Consider the following 23,092-nt stretch of genomic DNA (forward strand, 5'->3'; position numbering starts at 1 on the left):
ATTGTGCCCCCTGTCCTAACTCCACCAGGGCCGTCCCAGTCTTACAGTGTGTGCCCAGCACCCAGTGCTGGGCCGGGCCCTTATCAGGCATGTGGGAAAAATCTGTTTAATGAACAAATGAAGTAACAAGAGAATGAATGAAGGCACCCCAGGTGGGCAGAGCTTTACCCTCCAAGGGGAGCTGCCTGACTCACTTGACCTGGCTGGAGCTTCTGCTGGGAAATCACCCCAGGGAGCAGTGCTTGCCAGCATGGGCCAAGAAGCCAAGGAGAACAGGCCAGCAACTTCCTGCAGCTGTTCCAGCCCAAGACTATCAGTTCACGTGATGATTCTTGAGTGCTGACTTGGCTATGAAACCATCAGGCTGGGAATTCTGTCAACTGCTGAAAGCCAGGACAGACAGAGGCAAAGAAAGCTTTTTCACCTCGCCTCCAGGTCCCTTCCTCAACGTCACCACCAGGGGGCGTTCAGACACTCACAGAGCCAGGACACCAGCAGCATGCTTTGAGGTCCTGGATTCCCTTCGGTACTGGGCTTTCAAAAGGCCAATTTATACTCTCCCCTCATTCCCACAATTTAAGAGAGTCGACAACACGCTCTAAGTTGGAAACTGTAATTTTGAAACGATGTGAAAAATTTAAGATAATGAAAAACATCTGAGTTCAGATACCTGGCAACATTAGTTGCCTTACCCAAAGGTTGTAGGAAAAAAGAGTGATTAAAAGGGTTTTAGATCAGAAACAGCTGCACAACAGAGAAGACATCACTGTCCCTCTTCATCTCCACCATGACCCCAGGAGGGCACTCACCTAATGGAACAATCACAAACAAAGCATAAGATGGAGGTGGGGAGATGTGAGGATATTTTTCCCATCACCTAGTGGCTCTAGCTATCGTTTGAAGGTAAAGTATGTATCTGGGAATAAATGAAGAAACTCAAAGGTTTTGAAGGCAACTGCTCTGAAATTACCTAACCCCTCCATAAAAATAAAATAAAATAAAATAACACTACAAGCAAAGAGGAGACCAGAGACAGATTTTAACCAGTGGTACCATGCTACCTTATATATCGAGAACTGAACAGAGCTCAAGGACAAGGTAGCCTGTACACATCCCTATTTGGCAAATGGGAAAGTTTAGACAGGTTGAGTGACCTGACCAAGGTAACCTAGTCAAGCACTAAAGCTTGTACTAGAATTCAGGTCTCCTGATTCTAACAACTTAAAAAAAGCCAGGAGAGGGGGCTTCCCTGGTGGTGCAGTGGTTGAGAGTCCACCTGCTGATGCAGGGGACACGGGTTCGTGTCCCGGTCTGGGAAGATCCCCACATGCTGCAGAGCGGCTGGGTCCGTGAGCCATGGCCGCTGAGCCTGTGCATCCAGAGCCTGTGCTCCACAACAGGAGAGGCCACAACAGTGAGAGGCCTGCGTACCGCAAAAAAAAAAAAAAAAAAAAAAAAAGCCAGGAGAGAGAAAGACATTAAAAAACAAATATGCAAACAAAACCAAGTTTAAAAAAATTTAAGTAGAATTCAAGCCATGCGTTTTAAAAATCACTAATCTGCACATTTTGAAAATGTTTCCAATTATGCTATGTGTCCTAATTGTCCTGCATTTAATCTCTCACTGCTGTTAGTTTTCCTACATATAAAGTGATATCAAGAAATGCTACAAAAACAGGCCTACACTGCCACAGGAAAACAAAATACCCTACCCTCTCGGTTCAGGAATACGAATGTGGGATTGCCAATATAAAATTTTCCTGGGCTGTCGTTGCAGTTTCTCCAGCTACCAGCACTCTATCACTAGTTATTGAACTAAACGGCAGAGTGACCCTGGAGCAGAAATTGTCTTGTATGACCCACTTCCTCAGGTGAAAACAACAGGAAAGAAGAACGTTGACCTTACCCCAAGTTCAGATTCATGTTTTAACACATTTCCCCAAACAATTTACTCCTCCCCACCACCCCATTCATTCTGAGCTAGAGCCCTTCTTCACGTGACGAAGTGAACATGTTTAAATCCATCTAATTAACATTGGTGCCAGGCACATAGTAAGACTCCAGAAATGTTGAATGGCTAGTTGAGTGTCGGTTTTTTTTTAATACTTTTCAGCATCTTCTGGTTTCTTTTTAATGAACTTCTATTACTTCCATAATCTGAAAGATAGTAGTACTACTTTCAAAAAAAAAATCTAAGCCACTACATTTATACATCAGTGGGGGCCTTAAGACTAAGCAAGTCCTCCTGAAAAGGCTTTAAGAGGAGACAGAAGGCATCTTTAGGGGAGAAAGTGCATGCAAATGAGCCCGTTTAATAAGACATCAGCATCTCTGTCACTCTCGCCTCCAACTCTGACAACAGAAGGTCAGCACTACTTCTTCGCTCAGCAAAGCAGCAGGATGTCAGGTGGATCTTGCAAACACTGCCGTTATTTAACCACACATGAACGCCCATTTTGTTCCACTCTTACCTTGCAGCTGCGGCCAGGAGATTTTTTGCATTGGGTGCTCCTGGGTCTACAGAGAGAGACTTGGCAGCTAACAGCAGCTTGCTGGATGCCATCGAGATGTTCTTGAGGTTCCCTATCACTTGGATCTGGTCTTCTTTCGTCTGGAAGGTCAAAAGGAGCCAGAGTAATTAGGGGCTGTCCATTTCTCCTAGGTAGCATTCAGAGCTAAGAGCAGCACCTTGAAATGGAAGCAGGTTATCTGTCTAGGTTGCATTAAGTTCGATTAGTCTGCAGAAGCCTAACTTGTCGAGACTCTACCCAGTGTCTACCGTTCCCCAAACAGATATCCGGACCAAGATGCACACAACAGGACAGAAATCCAGCCCAAGTGGGTCAGCCAAGAGCTGTGCTGTCTTACAAGTGTGGGCATTAATGGGGGCGGGAGGGAGGGAGCGAGCGAGAGAGCACACAGACAGGGCCACAACTCCAGCATCCTGGGCTGGGGCAAGCATCAAGGGGCTTGTCCATCTCAGCCTGGCACAAACTACCATCACTGTCTGGACATTTAGAGCTGACTGCATCCCAGAAGCTCCCGACTCTGGAAAGGATACATTTCTCACCTGGCCTGCCGTCCGAGAAACAACCCTTTGTAGATAACAGGGTAAAAAACATCCTGGGTACCACTTTTAGGGAGTTCACAGGAGCTCGCAAAAAAAAAAAAAAAAAAACCCCAAAAAACCTGCTCCATAGGCTGACACCAGACCAGTCACCCTCCCTTGTTCTAAACAAGGGGTTTATCTGTTCATCTGAAGGAGGTAAGTTTGAATCACTTGACACTCAGGATCAGACATAGCCTTTTCAAGTGGACTCCCCGAACTTCAAATACATGAGTTTTTACAGTATTATACCACATTTGAAGTATAGGATGCAGAGCTGCCCTCCCTCCAAAAAGCATAAATAAAATGATGAGTTCTGTTGGAGGATCGTGGGAAAAGTTATCTGTCATCTCCAGGAAGAACTTCACACATGAGCTAATAGTATCTTTGGGAATGCCATTCCTGTGAGCTCACGGAGCTCTCTGAGCAGCAAAGACAGTGTAAAGGTGTGGGCTGCTCACAGCTTCCCCGCTCCTATTTGCCACTTGGCCTCAGGGGCCGAAGGTCCACCAGAGTCGAGAGGGGCAAGGGTCAACTCCACTCAGCCACACCAGCCTCACCTGAGCCTGGCCCGCCATCTCAATGCCGGCATCGAGGAATTCATCGAAATCATCACTGAACTTCCCGGAGGCTGCGGCCAGCTCTCCGCTCTGGCCCCGAGTGGCATGGACCACCTCCCCCGCAGACTGGTTCAGATCGGCCGCTGCTTGGTTCAGTTCACTCTGGGCTTCCTGGAAAGGCTTTGTGCTCGGAGGTAACTATGGGAAGAGAAGGCACGTTGCAGGAGAAGTTCTACTTTGCATAGGAGAAACAAAGGTAGTATGTTGCAGAGGGAAGACAGACTCTCCTGGGATGCAGTTGTGAGTCACCTAGACTAAAAGGCTCTGTGTGGTCTGAGCCCTTGTTAAGGTTGACCTTCAAAATATATACATTCCCTTGAACACCTATTCAGTGCTAGACATAGTGGATCTAAAAATGGTAAGGACAGCTTTCCTCAGGCTTCTGGTCTCCTAAGGGGCAGACCCAGGATTCACACCTGGGCAGTCTGACTCGGGATCCACTCTCTGAACCGGCACTCTATCTTGGGTTTCTCAGATGGAAACTCTCAAAGGTTTAGCTTTCTGGAACTAAAAGGCAGATGCTATGAAACTTTAAATCCTATTCTTCTAAACTAATAGCCATCAATTTTATTCATCAGTTGGTCTTTGCTAACAATATATTGAATAGCTTTTCCACAGAAGTGCCACTAGCAGAACTGTAACTGTTTGTGAAAAGTTCCAGAGAGTTAAGCTAGATATTAGTCACACCACACCCATTGTTTGCATACCTGGTATAGGCCAGGCACCAGGCAGAGAAGAACCAAAGATGAACAAGGCCAAGTACCCGCAAATGGGACTCACAAAACAGGGAAGTGAACAGGCCCCAAAGTGAAATTCCACAGACTGCTCACTCTCTCAGTGAGTTCTGGACACTTGTATCCCTTTATCGCCTGATCGTCACTGCCTGAGATGTCCTGATAAGAAGTTAGATGATCATATACCCTCTCCCCCCATTCCTGTCTTACTGGGATGAGCCGAGAGCAAACAGCAACATGGGCTCAAAGAAAAAGTAAACTTTAGAAGCTCTACCTGGGAACTTGGCTGATCAGAAAGCAAAACAGGGAAAAGGCAAAAGGGCAGGAAAAACAGGACTCCTAAGGGAAAGGCTAGCTGCTCAGAGGTCCCCTGGAGGGGAGGAGACTCCATCCACACTTAAGGTGAGCCCAGTCCCCCAGGCGCCCCTGCCCGAGTCAAAGCCTCTCACCGAGTCCACCAGCAGCTTCTTGCTCGACTCCCCGATGCTCTTCAAGGCCACGTCCACATCCTTCTGCCCAGGGAGGCAATTCACGCAGTTATTCAAGGAGTGAGAGACAGCTTTGGCCACCTGAATACACAGAGGGAGAAAAGCCCCATCAGAAAGCAGGTTTCAGGACAAACATTCTTGCACATGTGCTGGGAGTGAGCAGTGACAGTATGTAGAGCTAAAAGAGATGGGGAACTGATCTGCCAGCGTCTACCTGACACTGTTTACCGTAAAATCTCATCTAGGCCTCTCACCGGGGTTAACATCCTGTCTTAGCACAGGGTCTGACACAGCGATACAGCACACCCTACCTGCTCCCAAGGCCAGGCCAAGTCCTGACTGTGGCTCAAATACAACTCTCGAACACTGTCAGGTTCTGAAACAAAGATATCCAACACGAAGAGGAAGAGAAAGAGCTGCCTTCTAGAGAGCCCTGCAGAGGTCATGAGGTGGACGGAGGCCTTGAGTCCTTTGCATCACAGTTGGCCCGCCCTGGGATGGATTTATGCTCAGCGACCCTCTGGTGCCATCATCCCACACCTCGCCCTGCCCAAGGGCAGGCGGAATGTTCTGAGCACTTCCAGACCAACTTGGAGTTGCCCACATGCTGCCTTTTAAGGATGTGTGAGGCTCCCTGTCTACGCTCTCTGGTAAGAATCATCTGAAGAGGCACTAGAGAGAGTTTAAAGCACCGAGTAGCTAAACCAAGCATATCTACCTCACCTCCCAGGCTAGGAAGAGGGATATATACGTAAGCACACACAGGCTCAAAACAGACATGCTGCGTCCAGGTCCTTCACGTTCTAACGGCAGGTCTCAACAAAGCCCCCCATACTTTCTGTTGACTGAACTAAGCACGTCTCACATTATGGGGGCTACCATGCCAGGCTTCCAAAACTGCTCACACCGGGCAACAGCCTGTCAATGCGTCCACCTCAGTGATGACCTTGATTGCCAGTTCTGGGCCTTACCTGGGCTAGTCTCTGCTGACTCTCTGCATCTCCAGGTGCGATCAGGGCCTGCTTGGCTTCTTGGATGAGCATGGCCGAGCCCTCCATCACGTCCCGGGCGGAATCTAACATGGCATGCACAGCCGCAGGGTCACTCGTAGATGCAGCCACCCCCCGGGCAGCCTGGGCCAGTGTTTTCAGAGCTTGGGCCGTCTCTCGAGCAGCCACCCCTGGGGATTAAAAAAAAAAAAAAAAGAGCCCGCCAGACTTTCTATTAGATTCCATCCAAAAGTTATACTTTAACTTGGGAGTAAGCCTCTAGACTAGAGCCTTCGAGAAAGGAGAGAATCCTTGGACAGTGCCTGGCACAGGTGGGCTCCAAATTGCTTTTTATAAAATTTGAATTGATGTCCTTCTCACAGAAGTAGCTCCAGCCATTGGCTCTGGGCTGCTCCAAGAGGGATGTTACAACAAATGCCACGCTAAAAACCATTTCCCTCTGGTTCCTGTCACTCCCACTACCCCACCTGTCCCTAGACCTAAAATACCAAGTGCATAGTATCAAACTCACAGAAGAATCATTCAAATTCACTTTTCTTTCCAGTCATTTTTATTGGGGCATAACTGACATGCAACAAAGTGAACGAGTCTCCCTGGGCTGCTCACTGAATCTGTACCAATGTGTACACCCACGTATCTGCCATCCATATGGAGACGGAACATTTCCATCACCTGTGTCCTTTCCCAGTCAATATCCTCTCACACTGGAAGTAATCCCTATTCTAGCTTTTATCACCTTAGACTACTTTTACCTGTTCTTAAACTACGTGTTGATGGAACCACACTGTATGTATTCTTTTGTGTCTGGTTTCTTTCTCTGACCATAATGCTGTGAGATTCACCCATGCTGATACACATAGCAGTACATTGCTTTTTCTTGCTGTGCCGTATTCCATTATAGGAACACAGCAACATCTGCTTGTCCATTCTTCTGTTGCTGGACATTTGGGTATTGTTTCCTGTGTGAACTATTATGAATAAAGCTACAGGAAAAGTTCTCATTCCTGTGTTTAGGCAGACATATGGAATTGATTCTCTTAGATTTAAATCTAGGAGCTGAATTACTGGGTCATAGAGTAAGTGTATATTTAGCTTTGGAGGACACTACCACACTTCTTCAAAATGGTTTTGCCATTATACATTCTGCCAGCACTATATGAGAGTTACAGTTGCTCTTCATCCTGGCCTAAACTTACTAGTGTTAGATTTTTCATTTTATCCAGTTCTGGTGGGTGTATAGCATGCGGGAATCTTAGTTCCCCGACCAGGGATTAAAACCATGCCCCCTGTAGTGGAAGCGTGGAGTCTTAACCGCTGGACCGCCAGGGAAGTCCCTCACTGAGGTTTAATTCTTATATCCCTAGTGAGCAACGATGGTGAGCACTTTTTCATACACTCAGTGGCTGTTTGGACATCCTCTTTTGCGAAGTGCCTGCTCATCTTTGAATTCACTTCTAAAGATGATGGGATTCGGAGATAAACTATGAATATAAACTAGTCCTTAAAAACTACAGCGCCACCTCCCATAGAAAGAAGAGGCGCCTTCCTACATGGTACCTAGTGCTTGGTGCACCCAAGAAAAGGAAGGAGACTGGAAATGCCAAGGCACGTTACAAAAGGCTCCTAGAACCTGGGGAACCGCAGAAGAGCCAGCCTCAAAGCTCATCTCATCGAACCATTTCAGATGAGGCCCAGAGCTGAGAAGCATCTTGTCCATTGACACACCTCTAGATCTGAGGTTAGTTTCTTAACTTCGGGGTCAGACTCTGCACAGTGTTCTTTGGGATAGAGAACTACAAGGGATTCTTGTTAGAACATACAACATCCGCTTGAAAAATTCACAGATGACTTGCTCTCTCACTACACTTTCAGGTGACTATATCTAAAGCCTTCGGCTGGATGGTCTCTAGGCACCCCTGAGCGTGGTCTTTACCGCTGCTGCTTCAGCCGAGTGGGCACAGACACAGCAGGTGGTCCTCTCTTTACTAGGGACGAGGCACCGAAATACAAGAAAGAACACAAAAGGCCCTGGGGATCCATAAAACAACTTCCCAGCGTTGTAGACTGGCTCATCTGTAGATATTTAGGAAGTCACATAACTCTACAATCTAATCAAGGCAAATTACAAAGCTGCCAATCTACCATTTATCACATGGCACTTCTGAGTGCAGCATGTGGAATGAACACATTTTAAACAAAGTGTTTTATATGGCAGAGGAGAAAGCATAAAGTAAAGCCAAGGTGAAGGAGAGTAAAAAGCCAAAGAGAAGAGTCACTGCACTTTTTTTTTTTTTTTTTTTGGAGACATCAAGGAGGGTTTTATTGTTTGTTTTTTACTGGAGTATAATTGCTTTACAATGTTGTGTTAGTTTCTACTGTACCACAAAGTGAATCATCTCTATCCCCTCCCTCTTGGGCCTCCCCCCACCCCCTGTATCGCACCCATCTAGGTCATCACACAGCACTGAGCTGAGCTCCCTGTGCTGTACAGCAGGTTCCCACTAGCTATCTATTTTATACATGGTAGTGTGTTTATGTCAAACCTAATCTCCTGATTCATATTATGCTGAAGCTTCTGGCACAGGGTGGAAGGGCATCCTTGCTCAGGAGGGCACCCACCAGGTGTGGCTAAGACCTCATCCAGCTCTGCTGCTGACAAGCTGTGTGGACTAAACTGCTGCTGCCTTTTCCCTCTGGGTCTCAGTTTCCCACAGGTTATAGGAGAGGCTGAGATCACAGCTGTGACCATTGAAAATTCTAGGCTGTGATTTCTAGACCTCTCCTCTTGCCTTCCTCGTTACCACGTGGACTCTTGAATCTCTTTCTATTTGAGTTGTATTATTTTGGAAGAATAAAACATTTATCATATGCAACTAGAAAAGTCATGTTCGTGAAAAAATTATTTACTGAAAAGCCTTTTATAGACAATTTTTCCAAAAGGCAGAAACCAGAAAAGCGGAATTCCAAAAGCCGAGGTATATCCACCCCACATGTTTTCTGCTGAGGACTCACTATGAAATCTCAAGGCACATCAAGAATCCTCTTTGTTCTCAAGATTGCTTTGGCTATTCGGGGTCTTTTGTGTTTCCAGACAAATTGTGAAATTTTTTGTTCTAGTTCTGTGAAAAATGCCAGTGGTAGTTTGATAGGGATTGCATTGAATCTGTAGATTGCTTTGGGTAGTAGAGTCATTTTTACAATGTTGATTCTTCCAATCCAGGAACATGGTATATCTCTCCAGCTATTTGTATCATCTTTAATTTCTTTCATCAGTGTCTTATAGTTTTCTGCATACAGGTCTTTTGTCTCCTTAGGTAGGTTTATTCCTAGATATTTTATTCTTTTTGTTGCAATGGTAAATGGGAGTGTTTTCTTGATTTCACTTTCAGATTTTTCATCATTAGTGTACAGGAGGGATTAGGTTTCCTGCAAAGTGGAAGCCACACCAACAAAAGGATGAAAATGAACATCCAAGGCTGTACGTGGCTCAATTCACAGCAATATTCTCAATGGTAATGATGAGAATCATCAGTCATATCTCCGAGCAATCACCACCCTCCCCGCAAAAATTGTTCCTGTAGTCAAGGGTGCAACACCCCCCAGAACTGCCAGTGGGAAACACTGAAGCAGACTCCCTGCTTCAATAACCACAATCCTTGGAAGACACAGATGACGTTCACAGTATTCCTGCCGTCTAGATCTCAAATTATATTCAGCAACAGTCTTAAGGAGACACGTTAGTCATATGAAATACAGGGGAGTTCTTTGTAATAGTAATTACTCCTGATCAGAATTCACGTAGATTGTGTGTAGACAGCATTAGACCACGTATCAAGCTCACAAGGTAAAAACCAAGTATGCAAGATTTTTTAATCTGTCCCAAAGGATCTGGAAAGGGTTCTATGTAACTGTACTCAGCCGAGAAGAAATGCATTTTGAACACTGTACTGGCCAAATAAAACCACATCTGCATTAGAACCTAGTCCAGTGGCAGCTCATGTGTTAACTTCTGAGTATCCCACACATCTTAGGTATGGACGAGGGAACTGACACCGAGGGAGAAGCTGTCCACACTTGTGCTCTCTCCCTGCTTCCCATCCATTCTTCAACTTTCCTGTACTTGCCTTCAACAGGGAGAGCAGTGACCTCGTTTTTCCTTAAGCCAGTGGATGCTTCTTAAGTCCCTCTCTGCAGTGTCTTTCCAGGCAGCAATTAACTCTCTGAGTCGAGAGACATCCCTCTCTCCTGGTTTCCATGGTCTCTCCAAGGCTGCATGTTCTCGTTTCTTTCAAGGATTTCTAACGCTCAGCCTTCTCCTGGAATACTTGGGTTCCACAGGGTTATATTTGATAAAATTGTTCTCACTCTACCACTCTCCCTTACGCAAACTTAGCTACCCCCATGGTTTCAATCATTATCATTTTATTAAACATTTAGAAATATTTATCTCCAGCCCAGACTTCTCTACTGAGTTCTAGAGGTAAATATCCAGCTGCCTAATGGGCACCTCTCTGTGGATATCCTGCAGGGATTTCAAATTGAATCCATTTAAAGTTGAACCTGCGACTTCCTTGGTGGTCCAGTGGTTAAGAATCTGCCTTCCAATGCACGGGATGTGGGTTTGATCCCTGCTCAGGGAACTAAGACCCGCATGCTGTGGGGCAACTAAGCCCATGAGTTGCAACTACCGAGCCCACGTGCCGCAACGAAAAGCACGTGTGCCGCAACAAAGACCCAGGGCAGCCAAAATAATAATAATAATAAAGTTGAACCTGGCATCCCTAAACTCCAGCCCTCAACATGCCTGCCAATGACCCTGTGTCTCCATCACAGTGATTCATACAACTCTTCGTTCAGCTATCAGGCTAAACTTAGAGCTGTCCGTGTTGCTTTCCCTATTCCCATTCCTACCAACTTCTAATCCATCACCAACAACCGTGAGGTCTCTTTTTCTTTAATCCATCCTTCATCTCCACTATAGGCCACTAACAACTCTTATCTGGATGAATGCAACAGCCTTCTCACTGGTCTCCCTGCCTCCAACTTTGTTTCCCTCCAATTTATCAGCGCATGAAAAGAAGGGCAAAGTGCGTTAAGGGTAATCGAGACTGCGTCCACAGACGCAAATTCTTCAGTATTTTCACATGCTCTGAGCTTCAATTTCAATTTATTTAAATTGGCTTATGAGGCCTTTTACGATCTGACCCCAGCTGACCTTCCCAGCCTTATCTTCTTACTCCCTACCTCCTTGCCTTTTACTTGGATCCTTCTCACTTCATTTCATCAGCCTTCTTCTCCTGCCTTTGGGACTTCACATATGCTATTCCCAAGTCCACCACCACCTAGTTGGCGCCTGCCAAAATGAAATGGGGATACTTCTAGGCTGTTCTTCAGACATCAACTAGACAGTCTGTCATCCTGGATGTTATCAGTATTGGATGACGCAACCTGTAAAGCAGTCTTTCCTTCATTAAAAATTCATTTCATCCTCTACACAAAATCTGGCAAGATTTCAGGAATGTGTAGAAATTCTTGAAACTACATCTCTCATATGCCCTAAGCTTTTAAGAATTTACATACACTTTTCTTTCTCCTTGAATGCTAAGTGAGTCGTAATAATCCTTAAAACCCCGATCAGGTGTCAATTCTGCTTTGGAATGTTCCCTCACCCTCTCAAGAGGACAGAATTGTACATTCTTACTGTTGCAGGTACTATATTACACTATGCCGTGATAACTCTTTTTGCGCTCCTATTGTGCTCTTATTTTCAAAATAATAAATATACACAGTTTTTGAAGAACCAAAGAGGGTTTTCCTTATAGTGATGGAAAGAATAACTTATTGCAGATGAACCCTCCCCCTCAGAGAAACAACTAGAAACTCTGGAAAAATATAGACAAAACATCTGCTTGAAGGCACTGGAGAGATACCAAGGAACCAAGGTAACGAAAGCCAAGACCTTGGAAGAGAAAGAAAGTACAGAGAAGTGAGTACAACACTGCTTTCCCCCACTCAAGGCATTTTCTAATTTGTAAACTGTTGCCCAGAAACTGAGAGGCTGAGCAAAACTTTCTGAAGTTGCATGGGGATGGGAAGATAAAAGAAGCATAGTTCTGAGCTCAACAATCAGAATGGCCCCCATAAACATCACAGATGTTTAGACAGGAGGCACAAAAGGCTACACCCTACAAGGTAAACTGGAAATGGACTTCGCAATATCCAATCAGTTCGGTTCCACTCGTATTATGGTGATCTTCTCTTTTTTTAACCACCTGCTAAAATAAAAGATTAAGAACTCTGTACGGAAGAAAACACAATCTAGAGCCTCACAATGTAAATACCAATGATTAGCATTAAATTAAAAAAAATTCAGAAACATCAGGAGATAAGGTCAATGGTTGAAAACCAAGAAGAGAAAAAAAAAAAAAAACAAAAAAACAGAAGACAAAACAGATAACAAGATGCCCGTAGGTGATCCTGACATTGGAGTTACTGAACCTGGACTTTAAGTAAATGTAAAAACTATGTTGAAGAAATTAGATGACAAGATAGAGAATTTCAGCAGAGAAACGGAAAGTACAAGAAAGCCATCAAAAGGTTATAATAAAACTGAAAAATATGACATTTAAAATTAAAAACTCAATAGAAGAGTTTGAAGGTAGGAGGAATAGTGAGCTACAGATAAATCCAAAAGAAAACCACACAGAATAAAGCATGGAGAAGAAAAATTATGGCCAATATAGAAAAGAGCATAGGAGACACACAAAACAGTGAAAATATCTAACATAGGGGGTAGCTGGAGTGTACAAAGAGGAGAGAAAAAAATGGGACAGAAGCAACATTTGAAGATATAGTGGTTGAGTTTTCCAAAACTGATCTAAGACAGCAAATCCCATCTTTAAGGAGTACTAAAACCCAAAGTGGGATAAATAGGCAAAACGACACAAAACAAAACTCCTCTAGGCACAGTGCTTGAAAATCAAAGACTGAGAAAATTCAAAAAATGAGTAGTAGAGGGGAAAACTAAAACCACATTACCTGTGGAAGAGTAAAGTGACAGCTGACTTCACAACAGAAATAAAGGAAGCCAGAAGACAACGGAATAACATCTTCAAATGCTGACAACGGAATAACATCTTCAAATGCTGGAAGAAAATAACTGCCAACCTAAAATTTTACAATACGTAAAATTATCTACCAAAAATAAAGGCTAAACAAAGGCATTTTTAAACAAACAACAACTGAAAGAATTGGTCACTGCAGACTCACACTAAAGGAATTAATGCAGGGAGTTCTTTAGGCAGACAGGAAATAATCCCAGGTGGAAGCACATTGCGATGCAGAAAGGAATGAACAGCAATGGAAAGGTCAATATGGAGGAGCATTTAATCAATACTGACTATGAAACAACTTTGAGGCAGTACTGAGGAGGTTAAATATATGTAGAATTAAAGCACTCAACAAAGAAAGGTAAATGAAGTTAAGTGTCCCAAGATTCTTGCACTGTCCAGGAAGAGGTAAACATACTAACTTATATTATACTTTCAAAAAATTGTTCAAGAATAGGCAGTGAGGGGCTTCCCTGGTGGTGCAGTGGTTGAGAGTCCACCTGCCAATGCAGGGGACACGGGTTCGTGCCCTGGTCCGGGAAGATCCCGCATGCGCGGAGTGGCTGGGTCCATGAGCCATGGCCGCTGAGCCTGAGCGCCTGGAGCCTGTGCTCCGCAACGGGAGAGGCCACAACAGTGAGAGGCCCGCGTACAGAAGAAAAAAAAAAAAAAAAGGCAGTGAATGTACAACTAATAAACCAATCAAAGGAAGAGAAATAGATTTTAAAAAGCACATATAAATCTGAAAGAAGGCAAGAAAAGAGAGAAAAAGGAACCTAGGATAGGTAGGACATATAGAAAAGAAATAGTAAGATGACAAATTTAAACCTCAATATATCAGTAATTACATTATATATAAGCAGACCAAATACTCCAATTGAACGGAGAATACTGTCACACCAACAAACAACTCCTCCCCCCTCTGAAAGAACAACTACATGATACACATAGGTATGCATGCATACACATGCATTAAATATAAGCATAGAGAAAAACTGAAAGTAAAAGGATGGGACAAGATTTATGATGCACACTATAATGAAAACAAAAACTTCTATGCAAAAAACTATAAAACAGTATTGAGAGAAAGGAAATCTAAATAAATGTAGAGATATACCACATTCACAGATTAGAAGACTCAGTAATGTAAAGATTTCAATTATCCCCAGATTCAGGTAACCCCGATCAAAGAAACAAACAAATAAAAAAACAAGCGAAAGGGTTTTTTTGGGGGGGAGGGTACAAATTGACAGGCTGATTCTAAAATAGATGTGGAAATACAAAGGGTCAAGGAAAGTCAGCACTAACTTGAGGAAGAATAACAAAGTCAGAGGACTGACATTATCAGATATTAACAGTTAGTATAAAACTGCAATGATTAGGAAAGTATGGTACTAAGGTAAGATCAGGCAAGTAAAGCAATGAAAAAGAAGCAAAAGTTCAGAAATTGACTCACATTTATGCCCTTAATTTATAAGGAAATTGCCCTCAAGACCACTGGGGAAAGGAGGGTCGCTTCAGAAAGTGGTGCTGGGTCAAATGGTTGGATGCCCTGGTGCAAAAACAACTACACTAGGACCCTGTTTGCCCACATATAAAACTCAATTCCAGGTGGATCGTAGTTCTAAATATGGAAATAAAACAACAAAGCCTTTAGACTATAACAGAGGAGAATATCTTCATGACTTGGAGAAGCAAAATTTTTAAATCGGACACAAAAGGCACTACCCATAAAGGAGAAGTGTACATTGGACTATATTAAAATTTAAGTTCTGTTTATCAAGAAACACCTTTAAAACAGTGAAAAGGCAAGCCACAAGATACAAGAAATACATGTATATGTGACAACTCCTGCAAATAAATAAGGAAAAGGCAGAAAACTTATATTTTTTAAAAATGGGCAAAAGACATGAAGAGATGCTTCACAAAAGAAGGTATCCAAATGGTTGATAAACTGAAAATATCCTCAACTGCATTGCTCCTCGGGGACATGCAAACTAAAACCATAATGTGATTCTACTACACACTCAACAGAATGGCTAATATTGACAAAGCAGATGTGGTGACCAGGATGTAGAACAAGTGGAAATTTCAGATACCGCAGGAAGGACTGTAGCTGAGTGGCCGCACAGCCTATGGCCCAGCAATTCCCCTGGGATACCAAAAATGCTCATTACTTGATGTTGGTGGGGGTTTTTCAGGTGCATTCAATTTGGGATAACTCATGAAGATATACATTTAGGACTTATGCTGTCCTCTGGATGTATATTATTCTTTAATAGTAATGTATATTTCAAAAAAAAAAATTCAAGCCATACTACTATATAACAAAAGTAACAATCCATCTCCTCTTCACCTGATTCCTACTTATAGAGCCACTCAGTTCTTTAAGGTTTCTTCTGATGGACTGATGGATGGATGGATGGATGGATTTATTTAATTATTTATTTATGGCTGTGTTGGGTCTTCGTTGCTGCATGCGGGCTTTTCTCTAGTTGCAGCGAGCAGGGGCTACTCTTTGTTGTGGTGCATGGGCTTCTCATTGCGGTGGCTTCTCTTTGTCACAGAGCACAGGCTCTAGGCACGTGGGCTTCAGTAGTTGCAGCTCGTGGGCTCAGTAGTTGTGGCTTACAGGCTCTAGAGCGCAGGCTCAGTAGTTGTGGCGCATGGGCTTAGTTGTTTCGTGGCATGTGGGATCTTCGTGGACCAGGGCTCGAACCTGTGTCCCCTGCACTGGCAGGTAGATTCTTAACCACTGCGCCACCAGGGAAGTCTGATGTAGTTCTCATTTTCAAGTAATGGGCTAATACTGAAACTTCTTGATGTCTCCATTTTAGATAGAAACAGACTTCCTACTATGATAACATTCTTTTTTTTTTTTTTTTTTTTTTTGTATCACCAGGTATTTTTCCTTATACATTCTGTTCCTTATACAGTACTCCTGGTTCAGGGGTACCTGGTGTCTCCAGGGCTCGAACCCTCCCAGAGTTTTGCAGCACCAATCAGCTTGCTTCTTGTTGGCTTCCCTATCCCTGGACACCTTTAGGTTTTTATTTATTGGGGTCTCTCAGTTACCACTCATCTGTCTCCTTCCATCTTCGACAACTTCCTTGAGATCTTACTTGTTTTCTTCTCTCTCATTTTCTTTGACTTTTTCTTTCTTTCTCTCCTTTAGTGGGATTTCAAGAGACATACACAGTTGCAGAGGTCTATAATTACCATCTGCTTATAGTCTAATGGGGTGACTCAAATAGTTTGGGGGAATCATATTTGATCAGTCTTTGTATGCTTAGCATCAAGCCCAGTAACAAGCATGTTGAAAGTGCTTGAAAAATGTTTGTTGAACTGCTGAAATAAAAAAGTCAGGTTCATTGTCAAATCAACAAACTCCCCGCACCAGCCCAGTGGTCTGTACCTGGCCTCAGGGCATCACGAAGGGTGTGAGTCTCACCTGTGTAGTGCTCATTGCCTTGAGCAGCACAGGTCAGGAGCTGCGCCATGGAGGAGCCCACTGCTTTAGATGTACTTCCCAGGTCCTGAGCACATTTTTCCAGCTGTAAGAATATTCAAGGAGGAAGACAGCTTAGAAGAGGCAAATCATCCACTAAAGTCTTAGCCCCAAAATAATGCAGATCAAACTCTGGGCCTCAACTATTTCCCACCTAATACACCAATGGCACTGAGTAGAAGAAGATAGAGGGGAAAGAACCCAGGCTTCAGGATAAACAAAGGAGTTCACACCCTGCCTTCTGCTTCCTTCCCCCACTTGCTAGCTGTGAGAGATTGGGGGTAAGTCACTGAACTCTCCAAGTCTCTGTGTCCTGAGATCACAGTACCTAGCTCAGAAGGTTTTCAGAGAATTAATGTAGGTACTCAACAAATGGTAGCTATTAGTATTATGCTTTCAGAAGCTAATTCAGAAAGTCTGCAACAAATCCTTAGTGAGAATTAATTATACCTTGGCAGGAAGTGAGCAGACATCCAGCTGTTCCACCTTCCTGGCACGTGGGACCATTAACATTGTTCAATTTGATCATTATACTTTGCGGAGTTCTAACCAGAAGGAAATGCAATAGGAATAGAGGTTTGGGATGGTAAATGAGATTATGGAAACGGGCAAAGAGCTTGCTTCCCATGACGAGCACGTCATCTTGCTTTGTCAACGGAATAAATAATTCAGAGAATAAAGTCAATAAAGGCCTAGGGTAAGGGTAATTATTCAATTACTAGATGAGGACAACATTTTGGAAGAGAACTTCCGGGCGTGCTGCGAGAGTTCAGAAAAGCACCAGGAAATGCGTGCAGTTTTAACCCCACAACATGTTTTCTAAGAGAGGCATTTCCTTCAAGTAAAAAACAGAGCCTGGTCCACTGTAGCCAACAGTGTAACACAGTACACACATTTGTTTAGGGCAAACAATGTCTTTAAAAATTACATGATGTTTCTTGCATTCTAACTGACCGGTTGTTTCATGTGAAGGCAGAATATGTGTCATGGGCTCCTGGAGCACAGAAGTCTGCAAAGGGATACCTGGACCACTTTGCAAAGCTGCTGGCCCAGGAGCCAATACTGACTTTCTCTTTAGCCGGGGCACCTTAGTTAAGTGATTTCCTGAGTTTCCTGTTTTTACAATTAGGGGTAGCTTGATTTCACAAATATTTTCCGAATGCTTCCTATGTACCAGGCATTGTTCAATGGTAAATTAGATGCTCTGGTAGTCCTTTTATACTCTAAAAGTTTTTAGTTTTTATCCAAAGAGCAGCAGTAGTTAAGAGTAAAAGTTCTCAGTGTGAAAAATCAAGGCATGGGTTTTGGAGTCCTATAGATCTGGGCTCAACCCGTGGTTCTGATGCTAACTGCCAGGTAACATTGAGTAGAACAGGGCACCTCTTTTTTTCAGCTGTAAAATGGGGTGAACAACACTTGTTCATTAGGTTACTATCAGGATAAACTAGGCTGACTGTGTGTGTACACACTGCATAACAGGTGCTTAATAAATGAAGCTATTTTATTAGTAATGTTCAGGAGTGAGGGAATGGAGGTACATACAAATGAGGATGACTGGTAAAATTTTAGCCAAGAAAACCCTGGCACAGGCATCAGGAGGTATCATAACGTGATCAAATTAGATTTCTGGAGCCCACATTCCACTTGCTGTTGTGGCTTTACTAGAGTAAAGTGCTTTGCCACTGCCCACCCCAGTGCCTTGCACTATGGAAAATTTTTTTTTAAACATGACTGTTGAAAATATATTCTGTGTTTATCTTTATAACTTAATTGCCACCCACTTCGTAGATAAAATACTTTAGACATAGAGGGGATTGGGACTTGCCTACAGCTAGTGGATGACACAACCTGGACCAAGAAGCCAGAACTCCTAGGTCTAAACATAGCTCCTCCAGCTGCACTGGGCATTCTTTTCAGAAAAAGCCTGCAGGATTAGAACACTGGCCTCTAACGCCAGCAGGTCTTGATTATGGAAAAGAGGGATGAGCAGGAACTGATGCCTGGTCATCCCCAGCCACACCCCAGGCAGGTACACACAGGCCCATCACCACAGGGCCCCTCAGGGCCATCTCTATCATAACACTGTTCTAGAGAAATGTGGCTATTCTAGGGCTTTGCATTAAAAACACTTGAAACCGAAACACACTGACCACCCCTCCCCCCAACTCTAAAAGTGTCTTGACATCCTAACAGAGGTAGAGTCCCAGACCCCAGCTGCCACCAACATCTCCTACCGTCTCCCCTGGGAGTGGCTTCAGCTGACTCTCCACGGCAGCCATCTTGGCATCCTGCAGTTCACTCTTCAGGGTCTGCACAGTGCTCAGTGCTGAATCGATTTCCATGGGACCACAGGCTTCATGGGCCTGTCAACAGAGTTGGGAATATGTGCACAACAGTCTGCTCGGGAAAAGCATCCCCAGTACCTTGCAACATGTGAAATGCCTTTCTGGATACAACCAATGACTCTCCAAATCTAGCAATAGGAAGCAAGGGTAATAAGCATTTCCTGAGAGCACAAAATCATGCTCAATCAGGACCTCAGTCCTAAGTTCCCTAAATAATCAATTATGTGTGTCTCATAACTGGATATACTTAAATTTTCCTTGAAGCTGTTTATATCTGAAATACATTACCTCTCAAACTAAGAGGATCCTTATTCACTGTGTCTGGGTTCTAGACATGGGGCACCTAGCACAGTATGTGTGCACACAAAAACTTGGGAAGCATGGGGCGGATGAAGGAACGAATAAACAAATGAACCCTGGACTCTACAGACAAGTCTGTGTCAACCTTACTGAATCTCTTTACAAATTTCTAGATTGTAAACCATTATTGTTCCATACTGAAGGCTATGAAACATTTTTTTTCCTTAATAAAAACTTTTAAGAAAACTGCTTCATTTTTGTGATCATCTAGAACAGCGGTCTCCAAATGCTTTGATCACACACCCCCAACATGCATGTTAATAAATTATACATGTAAATGTTAGTAAATTATACACATATAAGTATATTAAATACTGGTGTTTCTTAACTTCTTTCTTTTTTAGATAATAGTAACAACAGCAGGAGTACACACTATTTGATTGATTTCTGTGTGTGAGTATTACTAGGTGACAATACTGAGGCAAAGAGAGGTTAATTAACTTGCCCAGGTCACAAAATTAGTCAATGGCAAGGCGAGAATTTGAATGCAGGTGGTCTGATTTTAGAGCCTGTATTCTTAACCCTTACACTATATACTAAAATCATAAAAAGCTCTCACAGAGTCTTTCTGAACCCAGTGCACAGTGTTGCCTGAGCCCCACTTTGGGGCTCACTGCTCCAAAGCAGTTGTTGGAGGTGGGTGTGTCATTCAGTCACTGAGGAAACTTGTTAAAATGCAGACATTTGGGCTGTATGACCAGAGATTCTGACTGGGGTGCTCAGAGGTGAGGCCCAGGAACCTGCATCCTAAATGCCCCCATGTGATTCCAGTGCAGATGGTCCCTGGACCTCTCTTTGAGAAAGAGAGCTCAAAATAACTTTTTTATTAGATATAACCTAAAACTCTAGATATTTTTCTTTGCTGATGTAGTGCACTGTTTAGATTACAAATTCAAATCAGCTTCTAACCTTCTTCCCTTGCTCATATATGAGGCTGCCTGTTTCTATAAAAGGATTGTTACAATGAGGAAAAATGAATTCATGCTAGAACTTCATGCTAATACCACATCAAACAGTACAGTAATAAGGCCCTTTGGTAATTAACACATCCCAGAGACAGAAATGCATTAATCCCCAATTCTGTTCTATTGAGGATCTTGTTAAGGTGAATGCTCCCATTTAAGAGGTGGAAACCTTTCAGGGCAAAGATAATATAGAGGATCCTCCAAAATAGATTTGCTGCCTAAATAATGTTATTAAGTTCACAAGATAACACCTGGAAGATATGATCACTTGCTATGCCCACAGTTTACCTGGCACCAAGAAACTGATGACCGGTCTCCCCTAAGACTATGAGAAATAGATCATTGCTTGTCCCAGGGCAGGGGAGGAGGGGAAGTATGCAACTTAGCATAGTTTAACCAAAGTCATCTGTAACCAGAAAGTGATAACTAAGTTGAGGAGATAGCGGCTAAAAGGGGCAAAAGCCAATCCACACGAGCATATTTAGTGGTCAAGCAGATGAAATGGACAACTGCACCAAGAAATATGCCAGGCAGTGTTCAGGCCCCGGGGAGCACCCAAGTCACACCAACAGTAAGGAATTAAAAGCTCCACTCCTGACAAGCTAACTTCCGTGACAAGGGTCCACTTGCCTTCTGCGAGGCGGTACGTAGCTCTGCCAAGCTGGTGGCAAGGTTCTTGGCACACTGGCTCAGCTGCATGGCCGCAGCCTGGTCACTGACAGTGGGCACTGCGGCTTTAGCAGAGGACACCATCTTGCTTCCAGGCTGTGGAGAGAAAAGCTGAAAGTAAGACAGCTCCTGGGCAGCAAGAGTCAGAGTAGAGACCCAAACAGCAATGCCGCCTTATCAGCCAGAACTTACTTTGCCCTAAAACAAGGAATATTAAAACCATCTAGTTTCCCCCCATAATTGCCAACTGAAATCAGATACTCTAGGGCAGTACATTCTAGGAATGTTTGAAACAGAAAGTATGTGTCTTCAGACTGGCTGAATGGATACAGAAACAAGACACATATACATGTTGTCTACAAGAGACCCACTTCAGACGTAGGGACACATATAGACTGAAAGTGAGGGGTTGGAAAAAGATATTCCATGCAAATGGAAATCAAAAGAAAGCTGGAGTAGCAATACTCATATCAGACAAAATAGACTTTAAAATAAAGACTATTAAAAGAGACAAGGAAGGACACTACATAATGATCAAGGGATCAATCCCAGAAGAAGATATAACAATTGTAAATATCTATGCACCCAACATAGGAGCACCTCAATACATAAGGCAAATGCTAACAGCCATAAAAGGGGAAACTGACAGTAACACAATAACAGTAGGTGACTTTAACACTCCACTTACACCAATGAACAGATCATCCAAACAGAAAATAAATAAGGAAATGCAAGTTTTAAATGACACATTAGACCACATGTACTTCATTGATATTTATAGGACATTCCATCCAAAAACAACAGAATACACTTTCTTCTCAAGTGCACATGGAACATTCTCCAGGATAGATCACATCTTGGGTCACAAATCAAGCCTTGGTAAATTTAGGAAAACTGAAATCCTATCAAGCATCTCTTCCGACCACAGTGCTATGAGACTAGATATCAATTACAAGAGAAAAACTGTAAAAAATACAAACACATGGAGGCTAAACAATACACTACTAAACAACCAAAAGATCACTGAAGAAATCAAAGAGGAAATCAAGAAATACCTAGAAACAAATGACAATGAAAACACAACTATCCAAAACCTATGGGATGCAGCAAAAGCAGTTCTAAGAGGGAAGTTTATAGCAATACAATCCTACCTCAAGAAACAAGAAAAATCTCAAATAAACAACCTAACCTTACACCTAAAGCAATTGGAGAAAGAAGAACAAAAACCCCCAAAGTTAGCAGAAAGAAAGAAATCATAAAGATCAGATCAGAAATAAATGAAAAAGGAATGAAGGAAACAATTGCAAAGATCAATAAAACTAAAAGCTGGTTCTTTGAGAAGATAAACAAAATTAATAAACCATTAATCAGACTCAACAGGAAAAAAAGGAAGAAGACTCGAATAAACAGAATTAGAGATGAAAAAGGAGAAGTAACAACTGACACTGCAGAAATACAAAGGATCATGAGACTATCACAAGCAACTAATGCCAATAAAATGGACAACCTGGAAGAAATGGACAAATTTTTAGAATAGCACAAGACTGAACCAGAAAGAAAGAGAAAATATGAAAAGACCAATCACAAGCACTGAAATTGAAACTGTGATTAAAAATCTTCCAACAAACGAAAGCCCAGGGCCAGATGGCTTCACAGGCGAATTCTATCAAACATTTAAAGAAGAGCTAACACCTATCCTTCTCAAACTCTTCCAAAATACAGTAGAGGGAGGAACACTCCCAAACTCATTCTATGAGGCCACCATCACCATGACTCCAAAACCAGACAAAGACGTCACAATGAAAGAAAACTACAGGCCAATATCACTGATGAACAAAAATCTTGATGCAAAAATCTTCAACAAAATACTAGCAAACAGAATCCAACAGCACATTAAAAGGATCATACACCATGATCAAATGGGGTTTAGCTCAGGAATACAAGGATTCTTCAATATATGCAAATCAATCAATGTGATACATCATATTAACAAATTGAAGGATAAAAACCATTTGATTGCCTTGTAATCCAAGTGCCTGAGTTAGTGTTTGTATTTATGATTGTGTTTGTGTCAAATGGCACCATAGAGTGCTGCCTGGCTGAAGGTTTCAAAGTCATAAGAATAGAGGGAAGAGGTAGGAGAATTGGATCACATGGAATATGAGCGTATAGATGTAG

General features: G+C 42.9%; 1 protein-coding gene across 5 annotated transcripts in view; it reads right to left on the minus strand.

The window, feature by feature from the left end:
• The window catches only part of TLN2 (talin 2), a 457,102-nt gene that overhangs the window by 100,270 nt on the left and 333,740 nt on the right, over positions 1–23,092 (minus strand). For 4 of the 5 annotated variants that reach the window (XM_060097247.1, XM_060097243.1, XM_060097244.1 and 1 more), the window contains 7 exons: positions 20,876–21,010; positions 18,810–18,938; positions 16,519–16,621; positions 5,920–6,128; positions 4,910–5,029; positions 3,667–3,864; positions 2,472–2,611 (listed from right to left, as the gene is read on the minus strand). In XM_060097247.1, the coding sequence (XP_059953230.1) occupies positions 2,472–2,611; positions 3,667–3,864; positions 4,910–5,029; positions 5,920–6,128; positions 16,519–16,621; positions 18,810–18,938; positions 20,876–21,010 (1,034 nt within the window). The remainder of the gene's footprint in view (positions 1–2,471; positions 2,612–3,666; positions 3,865–4,909; positions 5,030–5,919; positions 6,129–16,518; positions 16,622–18,809; positions 18,939–20,875; positions 21,011–23,092) is intronic. The other variant, XM_060097246.1, reaches the window with a different exon arrangement.

This window comes from Mesoplodon densirostris, chromosome 4, assembly GCF_025265405.1.
Source record: "Mesoplodon densirostris isolate mMesDen1 chromosome 4, mMesDen1 primary haplotype, whole genome shotgun sequence".
NCBI classification, from domain to species: domain Eukaryota; kingdom Metazoa; phylum Chordata; class Mammalia; order Artiodactyla; family Ziphiidae; genus Mesoplodon; species Mesoplodon densirostris.